Here is a 13,600-nt window from a genome sequence, read left to right on the forward strand (position 1 = left end):
AGGTTTAAAGCTATTTGCAAGATATACAATTATTCCAGCCTTGGAATTCACCTTCTAATAGCACAGCCTGGAAACTGGCATTATGGAGCGTGTTTACACTCTGCTTTACTGTGGTGGAGGTAACCATTAAGGTCTCAAAATGAACTGAAGATGGGGAAAAGGAAGGGATTTTCTTCTTAACTCGTGTGTGGGGCATCTGTGGACAATAATATCAGCACAACATACCTGAATCCTTTTGAAAGGTTAACTGCATTTAAAATTATAAGATATCACGAGCTGGTAATTACTATCTGAAATAGACAGTCACAGTCAGTTTTAAGATAAGGCTTGAATCAAATGTGTAGTAAATTGTGGTTTAATCCAATCATAGCAGACGCATCACACAAGAATTCAAAGACACCATAAAGGAGCTTTAGTTTTCTAGCAACGTGTGCAGACATGCACTCGCTCTGGGAAAATACAGAAGAGAAGTCTGTGTAGGTTTGAAGTGGTAGCCTAGTTTTAAACAAACCCGTTAAAAAGTGAACAGGTAGAACTGCAACATCAAATTTTAAGGCATGTTAAAAAATCTTTACGGTTAAACCAGGACAATAAGAAAGCTTGTGTGTGTTATTGGTTGACTGCAGTATAACATTTGCAAAGAAACAGACCTCAAAGAGAACTGGATGCCTCTAACTGGATTTGGAAATAAAACTGTACACTACACTGTGTGCTACAGATCATGGTTGGGATATATTATCAAGCAACAGGCGTGTCATGACTGATGTTTCCCTATCTGACAGTTTCATTTTTTTTATATTCAGCAGCTGCTACATATGTTGCGAAATTAAGATTAACTTTACTGATTTGGCTTTTCACACATGTTGCAGTCATAAAATAAATTCCACTTAAAAAACATGCATACACAAAAAACAACAGTGTTGATACAAGTGAAGGAAGCCCCTTTCCCTCCCCTACAAATCCCTTTTTTAAAAAAAAACAAGGATAATCCGATGTCAATTTTGCTATCTGCGTATGTTTATTTGTTCTAATTACACAGGCATACATTATTTTTTGAATCTTGTTTTCCCTCTACAAGATACAATATGATTGTTCCCTCAACATGTATTCAGGACCTCAGTTGCCTATTGATCTGTTACTCAAATTGGATGCAGATCAGTAAGAGGAGAACATTAAGGCATCCCCATGTTACTTATCATACGAGAAGAACATTGTCCCTCTATCTTGGATGTGTTTCCCCCCCACGTTCACACCTTCCTCTAACCTGCCGGCATCACGTTGAGCTGCGGCTCGCAGACTGCCGCAGCAGACGAGCACCTGAGTAATCCTCTCTCGCTCCTCTGACACTGTAATCCTCCTCTGTTACGCCTCGTGCCCAGGTGATAAACCCCTTTGTGCTTAGTCATCCCCAGCTCGCATGATATAACAAGAGTTTTGCTCACATTAATCTGTCTAGATGTCTGGCCCCCATCTGTTTACTCTGTGAGCCCAATTACAGCCTTTTCCAATATTGCAAATCCCTCTCAGAGAGACTAATGGGCAATTATATTAGGTATTTGATAATGCTTAGTTGACCCCTTGTGAAGCTGTTATCAAAAACAGGGTCGTAAAAAATCAGAACCGTAGCTGTGAACACTTAATATTGAATCATAAATAAATGTCAGTAGCGGTCTCTTCATTAAAGGTCTTTTCGAAATGCTTTCAGCCTTTTTAAAATGCAACAGGGTAATTTAAGGCCACTCTTTTATGTGTATGGTTCAAACACTGCAACATTAGTTTAAATGCAAACAATGTTGATGGTATATCCAAAGAATCAGACTGTGAATCAGAAGGCTTCAGATGTGGAACAAAACTAAACAAAGACAGGACTGAAACTGAACTGTGGCCCTCTTTAAATACACACACACACACACAGGCACACAGGCACGCACGCACGCACGCACGCACGCACGCACGCGCTACAGCCACTGTGGGGATACATTTTTTTTTCCTGTTGTGCTGTAAACTACTTTTTTAACCCCCTACAATAAAAATGTAAACTAAATTATTGCTGTTTTTTAGGTTAAATAATGAGGCGTGGGTGGGTGTGTGTGTGTGAGAGAGTTTGATGTTTGCGTTCAGGCTGACATGTGCCAAATGTCAAAAGCCCTAATCCAAAACACACACACAATGCTAGACAGAGCCCTCCACTTGTTGGATTTTCCGCTGTTTTGCCCTCCATCTAAATCCCCATAATCCTGTTGACTCTGGCAAACCCTGTGGATCCGTCCACTTAAAAGGTGTGTGACCACAACAAAGGCCTGGTTTTCATTGATAACATCGGTTGTGAGACTTAGAGGTGAGTGGTTTTGTGAACACCATGTGGTGTCCAAGTGTTGCGTTACCAGTCATTCGGCTAGACGGTATAAAGGCCATTTGGACGACTGAAAGATCTCAAGTGTGTATGTTTTGGGCCGTTGGTGTGTGACGTCTGTGTCGATACAATATACTGATATACAAAACAGAGAAGGAATGTTTCCAGTGTGTCCAGTACATCTGTCCTGACCTTCTAGGTTTCCGTGCTACATTAGAAGAGTTCTACCTGTACTATTTTAAAAACAAGCATCCTTAATTAAGCCTGGATGCTGTGCTGGGATTAAAAGGTTACAGGCACTGTTACGTTGTCGAGGTATCCACCTGTTCAGTCCTGACTAGTGTGTCAAGAAACATTCCTAGAAGTGTTAAATCATTCTACCTAAAATAGATAACCGCATATACACAATATAAATCATTTTAACCATACTTGTTGCTTCATTGAGGCTTTATCTGTGATCCATGAGGTCATAACTGACATTTCTGAAGGGGAGTAAGAAAATTTACTGGAAGGGATTAATCTTAAGTCAGTGTTGAAATGTATTTTGACACACCTTTGTCAGAAGGAAGTTGAAGGAAGTTTTTCCTCACGAGGGCGTTTTGTCAAAGTATTCTAGTTTCATTGCATAATGAGATTGTACTGTGTATTTTACTTTCAGTCTGCAGAGTCGACAAAACCAAGATATTTTAATTCCACTGGAAAAAGCCAGACTGTCTAGGCAATCAGGAAGTGTTTAGCATGGCCTATTTCTTAGCTCATTCATGCACAGCCACATACTACATTCTCAATCACAAATCAAAATTATTTTAAACCATGCTTATGTACAGTAACTAAACCTTAACTTGAGTGTAACATTTAGAGAGCTGAAATCTTTTTCCAAAGTTAGGGTTTCTTGGACATCAGATGAAGTTGTGCTGGATGCTTTGATGATTCCTAACATGCCTCTTTCTCTCTGCAGTTTCTCCGGCTGACAGGATCAGGTTTATCCTGGGAGAGGAAGACGATGGCCCCCCTCCTCCTCAGCTTTTCACAGAGCTGGACGAGCTCCTGTCTGTGGACGGGCAGGAGATGGAGTGGAAGGAAACAGCCAGGTGAGCTGCTGAGCCCAATGTCCTTTTAAAGCCAGGCATGCATCTATCACCCCCCCTCCATTCTACCCTTTTACATAAAAAGCCGTAGGCAGTGTGCTCCAAAATGTCCTGCTTCCCAATCCCGGCGCAGTCAGCAGAACACAATCACTTGTGAATAATCGTGTTTTGTGTGTGTAGGGAAATAGGCTGAACCCCAGTGAACTCCCACTCTGCTCTTATCTGATTGAGATCGGTAGTACCTGCCTCTGTGAGACCGGGGGAAAAAAGCAGAAACACCCACATGGCTACAACAAGACTCAATGTTCCACTTGGCTCTGGAGCATATGAGAAAAAAAGCTTATACAAATGTTTAATGGTTCCCTATTTTATTGTCCACAGCGGCTTTTACATGGTCCACGTGACATGTTTGCCTTCTTGTTTTACCAATTGTGATAGAGGAAGTTTTAATCAAAAGGATATAGTTTTAGTATTGTACTTAAAAATAGTAATCTGGGTCTGAGAGATAGACAGTTGTGCTGCAGATAAACTAGAAAGTAGGGCAAAGGCGCAGTCATGCTACATTTTGGGGAAGGGGAAGCAGGGCTTGCAAGACGGAGAAGATAAATGAACTCTTTGAGGTCGACAGTTTCTCCAGGCTTCTTTCCTAGTTAGAAGGCTGGTCACAGGAGTTTGGATTTGAGCCAGAAGGGATACTCTATCCCCAGAGGAAACCCCATCCTCAGGCCTCAGGAGAATGGCTCTTTTGTAGCGGTGGCTTGTGAGGCATCATTATTACAAATCATTCTTCTCCTGAACCCTACCTTCGAGGCTAATCTCATCCATGGTAGGAAAGAAGTGTCGTTTCTCACATTTAACCGTGTGTTGAAGACTGTCGCCATCCCAGAATGCCATTATTTTGTATTTCTAAGCTGTCCTGCATCACCTATTTTGGCCTTTTGAACTGTGACCAAATCAAAACACTATGGGGTTGTTTTGTAAAGAAAAGAGAACCTTTCTTGTCTCCTTTTTTTTGTTTGTAGCCCATAAATCCACTGTTACGCACTCTTTATTTGTAATGTGCAGTGACCTTTTTACTTTCAGGAACATATTTGTGTATTGTTTTCTTCCTCTCTCACTCTTGCCTTTTCAGGAACACAGAGTTATGTGACAAGGTCAAACACAGCAGTACGAGCCCAGTCCTGAAAACACATCTCACCACTCTCCCTACTTGTGTCTTTTTGTCCTCCCTTGTACAGATGGATCAAGTTTGAGGAGAAGGTGGAGAAGGGTGGTGAGCGGTGGAGTAAGCCTCATGTGGCCACGCTGTCCCTACACAGCCTGATGGAGCTCAAAACATGCATCGAGAAGGGCACCATCATGCTGGACCTGGAGGCCTCCACGCTGCCGCAGATTGTCGGTGAGTGAGGTTTATCAGAGTACCAGCACACTGTTGAAGATTTTAAAACAGCTGAAGGTGACTCATGATGTTCTATCCCTCTAACAGAGATGATCATCGACAGCCAGATTGAGACCGGTCAGCTGAAGTCCGACCAGAAGGAGAAGGTCGTGTACACGCTGCTACGAAAGCATCGCCACCAGACCAAGAAGTCCAACCTGCGCTCCCTCGCTGACATTGGCAAGAGTGTTTCCAGTGCAAGTAGACTGTTCAGCAACCAGGAGAACGGTAATGCAAAATCCCCCTTTTCTTTTTTACCCTCTTAACCCAACATCTTACATGTATTCTCTTCTGGTGTCTTATTTCTGATCCTAAAACTTCCTATTGAAGGATTTTCTTTTCCTAATCTTTTTTTTCTTGTCTTCTGTTCCTACCCTACCTTGTCGTTTTCCTTCTCGTTTGGGTCTGTCTCTGTCCTCCTGCATCTGGGGTGTTATAGCCCGCAACCGCCTTGAGACCCCTGTGCCTTGTTCTAGCCTACTTGACCCAGCCGAACCATGTCAGGTCTTGAGGAGCTCCAGCATGGGATACCTCTGTAAGACAGAACACAGTCATAGCACTCCCACTGAGAGCAGCATGGTTTGAACACACTCATGTACAAACGGACACAGTTAAACTCTTCATTTTTTTTTGTTTAAAAAAGAAGAAGCAGGATGTGTGGTATTCAGTGACACGCAGATAAAATGGCTTCATTAGTAACTCCCAACTTCAAAGGCTTTATTGGCATGTGCACAGGAGCTACAGTGTAGATATGGCAATGCATAATAATAGAATAGTTCAAGAATATACAGAGTAGCTTAAAATGCTGCCAGATTATATTGCAAGACTAATGTACGAAAGACAAATGGCAACAGCAAGGTCAAATGGTCACTAACATCATCCTTAAATCGATCCTAGTTTACATTTTCACTCATTTGCCAGAAGTTCACTTGGCTTGTTTCTGCTGACACGCAGAAGCAGCCAACTTACGACTGCAATGTGTCCCAGCTCTCTGAAGTGGCTGAGTGAATGACAAACTGGCATTAGGCCCACAGCTAAGCCTTGCCACATTTAGCCATGTCCAGCAGTTTCTGGCTCTCTTCATCTGCTTTCCTGGTGCCTTTCTTCTCTGGGGCTCGTCTTCTTTCTTTGCCAAAAATGTCTCATTTGAAGCTCTGCTGTTTTGATTATCTTCTTTTGATCCTAACAGTGTCTCACCTCTCTGCAGGTAGCCCAACCACTGCCCACAGAAACCTCACCTCCAACAGCCTGAGTGACTTCTCCGACAAACCAGAGAAGGATCAGGTAATCTGTTTCTGTCTCTTTGAATTGTGGCATAAAGACATGCAACTATTATGCATCCTCTGATACTTAAGCTGTCTTTTCACAAAGGAGCGCTATGCAGGGTCATGTGTGGCTGTGTGTGTGCTGATGGGCCTCACACACTGATAGATCAGACCCCTGGCTCTCTATCGCGCTCTCCCACAACAAAAGCTCACTGTCTCCAGTCTTTGTCCTGAGTTTCTATGTGCAGTTTCGCTCGCTGTCATGAGTCACGACTGAGAAAAAAATAACAGTTTTTTTTTCCGAAACAGAAACTCCGCACACGGGAAGGTATTTTGAGTGGAGGTGCTGTCCGATGTGCTAATTACGCGGGGGGGGTGGGTGGGTGTGTGTGTGACGTTGCCATGCACCGAGCAAAACTACACACACACACACAGTGCATAACAATGGACTCCAGTACACGCTATTACGGGCACTATAGAGCACGCACAAAAGCGCAAGCACAAACACACTATTAAGACAATGTGGAATTTACATTCATTGAAGTAGGCTATCAAGGTATTGCTAATTCCTGGCTACATATTACACAGATCCTGCTTAATAATGCCCTGCCCCTGCATCTTCTATTTCAATCTTTTTAGCAGATTTAGCGTTTTTAGTGAGAAAGAATTCCGGAGATACGTTTTTGCGCCATGTCAGTTACTTGTCACTTGTGTTGTGCGTCACGTTAAAAGTAGCCGACTAAAAACTAACAACACTTTTTTTCCACATCTTTTTTTTATTTTTCTTCCCTGAAGCTAAATCATTTATTATATAGTTGAAAATTATCATTTGAATAATAATATAAAATATATCTCAAGCACAATGAAATTAAATTAAAAAAATATATAGCACCCCCCTTCCCGCGCCCCTGCCCGCACACATAGATAAAAGCTCAAAGAAGCAGTTTACTCTTAACAGCTGGTATATGCTCCTGCATCTGTTAATTAAAATGTAGTTTTTCAAATGTAACTTCACACCAAAGTCTTGGTTAACCTTCTCCCTTTTCTTTTAAAGACAACTTATGTGTATTGTGTGTTCAAAAAGTGGCATAGCTGCTGTTTTAGGATGTCATTTTAGGAGAGGTTCTGTACCACATCAGTCTTTTTCTTGTTACAACCACATTTGAATCACCAACTGTATTTACAATGTCTTTCTTATCTTTAATTGTTTTCCATGTGACAGAGAAAGGAATGTTGGGTCTATCTTGCATTGAAGCCTGACAGTTTAATTTGCTGACTTCATTCTCTATTTCTTTCCTAATAGCTGAAGAATAAGTTCATGAAGAAGTTGCCCCCTGATGCAGAGGCATCAAACGTGCTGGTTGGAGAGGTGGACTTCCTGGAAGCCCCCTTAGTGGCATTTGTTCGCCTGCAGCAGGCCGTCATGCTGGGGTCTCTGACCGAGGTCCCTGTGCCCACCAGGTATAAAAGCTTCATCCTTTACTGAAAAATACTCCCATCACCTTATTTCAATGAAACTCAGATTCTCATTTTTTGAAATTATAGCCTTACATCTTATTTTCTTGTTGCACAGATTTCTCTTTATCCTGCTGGGCCCCAAAGGTAAAGCGAAGTCCTATCATGAAATTGGAAGAGCCATCGCCACCCTGATGTCAGATGAGGTACTTTTACTTTAATTGGATAATAACTTTTACAGTTCTTACTATTCACTCTTGTGCAGGTAGTTTAGTGTGTTTTTGATGCGAGATAGCTGAACTTGTGTTAAGGGATTATGTTAATCTCAGGTGCAATGTGTTTTCTAAAATTCACGTTTTGTTCTTCCAGTTTTATTTCCAAATATTAGGGCTTTGATTCTGCATTGGTTATGTTTTGAACTCTAAAGCAACTGGACTTCAGAACATGAAAATGAATCCTCACTGCTCTAACAAACACTTTTTTATCCCCTATAAATCCTGATTGGTTGTGAATTTAAGATAATCTGTTCTGGAAAGATGTGGCCTTTTCTCCAGACATGAAACACCCCATTAAGGTTATAGAAGTTGTTGGCATACAAGGAAAAAAAGGTTTCTCAAATCTCGGTCTACAGTCTAACTATATACCATAAATAAAACGTCAATAACGAAGACAGAGTTACTGGCCCTGCTTGCTGCTGTGTGAGGTTTTACTTAGGCACAGCGGTGCTTTGAGCTACATGCTAATGTAGGCATGCTAGCATACATGACATCTTGATTTTTTGCAGGTTTCTGTTAACCATGTTAACCACCTTTTGTTCCATGCATTGACATGCACTTAGTAGTCTTTAACAAATTAATGTCCCTAGTTTTGAAGGTATTTGGTCTTTCATGACAGTTCATCCCAGTTAACAGGAAAAAAAACCCAAAACTAAAAATCTCATGGTGGCACTAGATAAAAAAGAGGATTACACTTTCTACACTACTTGTCTTCTTGCCAAATCTCTCCACTCTGGATATGAATCGTCACAGCAGGTTACCTGGCCAGACATTTGTTTGGCTGTGAACATTTTATAGCTTAATTGTTCATCTTTGTGTTGATGTTTTAGGACACATATTTGTTTTTGTGTATAATAAAATAAGGCAAACAAATTCAGGCTTTTCAGCTCTGCCTGCTTCTTATGTTTGGTGTTTACCTTTACCTAACCCCTTAATGTTATCAGGAATGTTAACAGACGACACATAACCCTTTTTAACCCTGAGAGCACCTTGCGCAAACATTCCCACAGGCCTCAGCTTTTCCCAGTAAATCTCGTATGTCAACGAGCCAGGATAGGACATGTTGTCCAGGATTTCCTCAAGTTGAACTTTCCCCTCTCAGCGCTCCTCTGAACGCAGTGACATAGGTTCATCAGATGTTTGTGTTTTTGAGTAAACAGCCCTGTATTAGTAATCTACCTACTTGTCTTTGTGACCCTGGGGTGCACACAGATAATGACCAACTCTTTGTATACATTGTGACTATGTCAATGTATAGATGTTAAATTGGCTGCTATGATTTGCATTTTAGAGACATGCTGGGTTCCACTGTAGTAAATAAACGCAAGTAGACACTAGGTTGAACCATACAGTTTATTGAAATAGAATTACGGCATACTTAATTTCCCATGTGCAGTCCCACACATACCGTATTTTATACAGACTCAAACAATTATAATAACATTTAAATAAGAATTTGGGTAATAATTCAAACTCCAATATTGTGAATTAAAAAGCATATATCAGTCAAAAATAATTACAATTGTTCAGCAAGGGTAGGTGGTTCTTCAGGGAGCTATTGTAGTGATTTGCTGATTATTAATTGATAAGTTATTTTTGTTTGCTGGCAGGTGTTCCATGATATTGCCTACAAAGCAAAGGACAGGGAGGACCTGCTGGCAGGTATCGAGGAGTTCCTGGACGAGGTGATCGTGCTGCCCCCCGGAGAGTGGGACCCCGACATCAGGATAGAGCCCCCCAAGTCTCTGCCCTCCGCAGACAAGAGGTTTCCTTTAATCCACACTATTTTTCCAAATGATTTTTATGCATAAATATATTACTACCCAATGTGTAACAAAAAAACAAAAAAAAGCAGTGGTCACAAATCATTATTTAAAGGTAAATGCAAAGCTGCTGTTCAGCCTAAAGTCAGAAATGGATTCGGTAATGTATGTTTCAGCAATATTTATCAAACGCTTGCTTACATGGATTGCATTGGCCATCAGAAACTAGTCATACTAGACCAAATAAGGCTGTTTTTATTGATGACGTTTTAGATAGTCATTCTTAAGAACAAAAATGTAATTTATTCTTTCAGAAGTCATATCTCTTTTTATACCTATACTGTGAGTTGTAATGAGTACTATATCACACATTTCAAAACAAAACCCTAAATATTACATAATCATTTTTGTCATGCCTTTTTTCTGATTAATGGATTGTTTTCTTGTTTGGATCTATTCACATAGATATACATAACATACATTTCCAAGAATAGTTATTAGTGTTTATTGTTAACCGTATTGTGAAAAATTTTCTTTGACCCCACACATTTTTGTCTTTGTGGAATTTGATCCGTTTCTTCTGTTTTCAAAGGAAAAACATGTATTCTGGACAAGAGGCGCCTCAGATGAACGGTGACACTCCCCATGATGCAGGACATGGAGGAGGAGGAGGAGGAGGAGGACACGCGGTTGGAGAGGAGCTTCAGCGCACAAAAAAGTAATTTGCATTTCCTTTTTAACACTAAAATGATAAAGAAAGAAATATCCCAGTGTTGCATTGCCATGGTCTTAATACATACCTTTTTAAGGATGTGGGAGCATTATAGTCCTGATCATAATTGTGATGGCATGGGATATACCGTCAGTGAAGACATGCGTCATAAAGTAAAAGTCATAACTGGGAAATATGTTTTTCTTAGTCTCTCAGTCAGTTTCCAGTAACAAAATATTCCACACATGACTAGTGAACAATTAAAGTGCTTCACTATTGCACAACAACATTCAGAATATATTTTCCTTTCTTTGGAAACCATTAGCAGTAAAGCATAGTAGGCTAGGATGTGACATGAAACAATATGTCTCCTACTAACTTGAATGGCTTCGTCTTTAAGGTTTTGTGGAGGTCTCATCCTGGATATCAAGCGGAAGCTGCCATTTTTCGCCAGTGACTTCTACGATGCACTCCATATCCAGTCTCTGTCGGCCATATTGTTCATCTATCTAGGCACAGTCACCAATGCGATCACATTTGGAGGCTTGCTTGGTGATGCAACAGAAAACATGCAGGTAAACCCACACATCCCTCAAAAACCTAACCCTATTAAGCGCAGTGCCCTTTGAACTATCCTAAATGCACATTAAACATAGCCCTGAGTTAGTGAAGCAGCCTGTAGCATGCTGTTTCCTAATTCTAATGCTAAAGTAGGCTTTGTTTTACAGAGGTGCAACTCTGATCCTCTATTTTGGTCAAACGGTGTTAGGATAACTAGATTAAAGAGCTGATGCGTCATGGTACTTTGGCTCGAATTCATGGCTACTGCATGACCTAAACATTGTGTAGCATTTCTTGCATTTACATAGCACATTTTGCCTTTCCGAATGTTAACAATGGAGAATAGCTCACATTAGCAGGGCGTATGGATCCTGTGTACACTTAAGGAGATGACATCATCTGTTTTTAGATGGCATAGCTCTTGTTAAGTCACAGACTACTAAACAAAATAAAGAGTTAACCAGCTGCTAAGTCATGCTCATTTGGAGCTCAGAGGCTCATACTCCATCTGTTGTACCTGTTGCTGACAGAACTGCATATGTAAAAGTTGTGATATAATATTATACCCCGCTGTGCCCATCCCTGTGTTCTGGCAGTTCAGACTATTGTCCCTGGCCGCTCTACTCACACAGAGTAGCCTCATATCACACCTGCACTGGCCTGGAGGATCTGCTCAGGCTGTAAATAACCACAGATTACACTGTAGCCTCGTCATGGCTGCATTTCCAGTGACCCTCCAGCACCTCCTAAAGCCTCCATCACTTTCCCTTTCCACTCCAAGCACAGCATAGGGAATCCCTGAACTCACCTGACCTTTCTTAGAGTTGTAAATAATCATCTATGGGCTGTTTTCACATAGCTTTCGGCTTGTAAAATGTTCAGTCTGAACATCTGTCATGGCTGGAAGTGAAACAGGCCTGTCCTGATGGGCCTGCCCTGCAGCTGCGTCATGTGTACAGGCAAAACAGCTTCCAGCTGAGTTGGCTGAATTACAGTAATCATGTCAGGAGGCTCAGAAAGAAAACAAAATTGAAATGTTTTTATTTTACTCATAAAATCTGTTGAATAAATACTTTCCAATGTAGAAAATATGGAGTCATGCACAACGTATAATTGCCCTGTCTCGTACCTTCTGTGTATTTGTTGTTCCATTCTGCTGTGTGTAAAGGCTGTATGTGTTTTTTCCTTGCGTGCAGGGAGTATTGGAGAGTTTCCTGGGCACAGCGCTGACAGGAATAGTGTTCTGTCTGCTGGCCGGGCAGCCGCTCACCATTCTCAGCTCCACAGGCCCAGTGCTGGTCTTTGAGAGACTTCTCTTCAGTTTCAGCAAGTGAGTCATTTAAAGGTCACCTATTATGCAAAATCCAGGTTTTCATGTCTTTTATACGTAGACATGTGTCCCCTCTGTGTAAAGAGACTCTGAAAGTTTCAGGAAAAAAGATTCGCTCACTTTTTGACCTGATCCATTTATATAAAAACCTGTCTGAAAATGAGCTGATCAAATTGTGGCCACTTTATGATGTCATAACGATGTTTTGGCTTGTGTAACCATTAGCCAATCAGCAACCAAGGTAACCCCTATTAACTCCCTAGAAGTGTTTTGTAAATCTGCCGGTGGTTACAGTTGCCAGCTGATTGTTAATGCTTCATGTTTTTTTTCAGTCAACTTCCTGTCCCCATTTACCCTTCAACCACACACACACACCATTGTGTAGTACCAGATGTAGGAGAGGGTTTTATAAAGCTAAAGTGGTTTCAACAAAAAAATGTGCCTCCTGCATTCAGCTCTATAGAACTCTATATTTAAGGGGGTGTGATCTAGGACATATACAAAAAATAATGTTTGTTGTATGCATACCTTCCAAATAGAGAAAAGTAGAGAGCAAAGATAGAGGAAAATGTTTCACAGCTTCAGAATCACAAGGTTTTATTTTAAAGAGTTCCAGAGAATAACTGATATGTTCCAACCTTTAATTTGTCACACAATCCAGGTTAGAGGGAGGTGATGGAAAGTACACTGAGATCTTGAAGTTATTATGATTGAATAGTACTCTTGTGCACAATAAATCCTCAATCCTCATTTAATCAAGCCTCCTTTCTCTCAGAGACAACGAGTTGGACTACCTAGAGTTCCGGCTGTGGATCGGGCTGTGGTCGGGGGTATTCTGTCTGGTGCTGGTCGCCACGGACGCCAGTTTCCTGGTGCAGTACTTCACACGATTCACAGAGGAAGGCTTCTCCTCGCTCATCAGCTTCATCTTCATCTACGATGCTTTCAAAAAGATGTTGAAGCTGGCCCACCACAACCAGATTAACTCCGGCTACGATCCCAACCTCGTCACCATCTACGACTGCAGCTGCATGCCTGGTACTTTATCTTTTTTCTTCATTTGTCTATGTATATATTTTATTATCTTAGATAAAAAATCTATATCAATGACATCTATGGCACGTCTATCAATCCTGGTAGAGAAATCCCTCCTGTTGCTCTCCCTGAGGTTTCCTCCACTTTTCCCTCTTTAAAGAGGCCATATTATTTTAACTTTGAAGTTCATATTGGTATTTAATGTCTCTTCTGTGACATGTCTCCATGCTCTAATGTTCAAAAAGCTCTTTATTCTTCTCATACTGCCTGTGCTGCAGCACCTCTTTTCACCCTGTGTGTGTGTGTGTGTGTGTGTGTGTGTGTG

The 13,600-nt window shown here is 41.1% G+C and overlaps 1 protein-coding gene across 4 annotated transcripts in view; it reads left to right on the top strand.

The window, feature by feature from the left end:
- LOC104952208 (electrogenic sodium bicarbonate cotransporter 1-like) overlaps positions 1-13,600 on the top strand; it is a 30,177-nt gene that overhangs the window by 7,422 nt on the left and 9,155 nt on the right. For all 4 annotated transcript variants that reach the window (XR_799098.1, XM_010778981.1, XM_010778980.1 and 1 more), the window contains exons 4-14: positions 3,312-3,444; positions 4,680-4,840; positions 4,928-5,107; positions 6,087-6,163; positions 7,448-7,605; positions 7,718-7,805; positions 9,485-9,639; positions 10,230-10,355; positions 10,750-10,924; positions 12,107-12,240; positions 13,016-13,278. Coding sequence is in view for 3 of the 4 variants with exons in the window: in XM_010778981.1 (XP_010777283.1) it covers positions 3,312-3,444; positions 4,680-4,840; positions 4,928-5,107; positions 6,087-6,163; positions 7,448-7,605; positions 7,718-7,805; positions 9,485-9,639; positions 10,230-10,355; positions 10,750-10,924; positions 12,107-12,240; positions 13,016-13,278 (1,650 nt within the window). In the remaining variant the exon portion in view is untranslated. The remainder of the gene's footprint in view (positions 1-3,311; positions 3,445-4,679; positions 4,841-4,927; positions 5,108-6,086; positions 6,164-7,447; positions 7,606-7,717; positions 7,806-9,484; positions 9,640-10,229; positions 10,356-10,749; positions 10,925-12,106; positions 12,241-13,015; positions 13,279-13,600) is intronic.

Source organism: Notothenia coriiceps, unplaced genomic scaffold (assembly GCF_000735185.1).
Source record: "Notothenia coriiceps isolate Sejong01 unplaced genomic scaffold, NC01 NC01_scaffold00019758, whole genome shotgun sequence".
Lineage (NCBI taxonomy): Eukaryota > Metazoa > Chordata > Actinopteri > Perciformes > Nototheniidae > Notothenia > Notothenia coriiceps.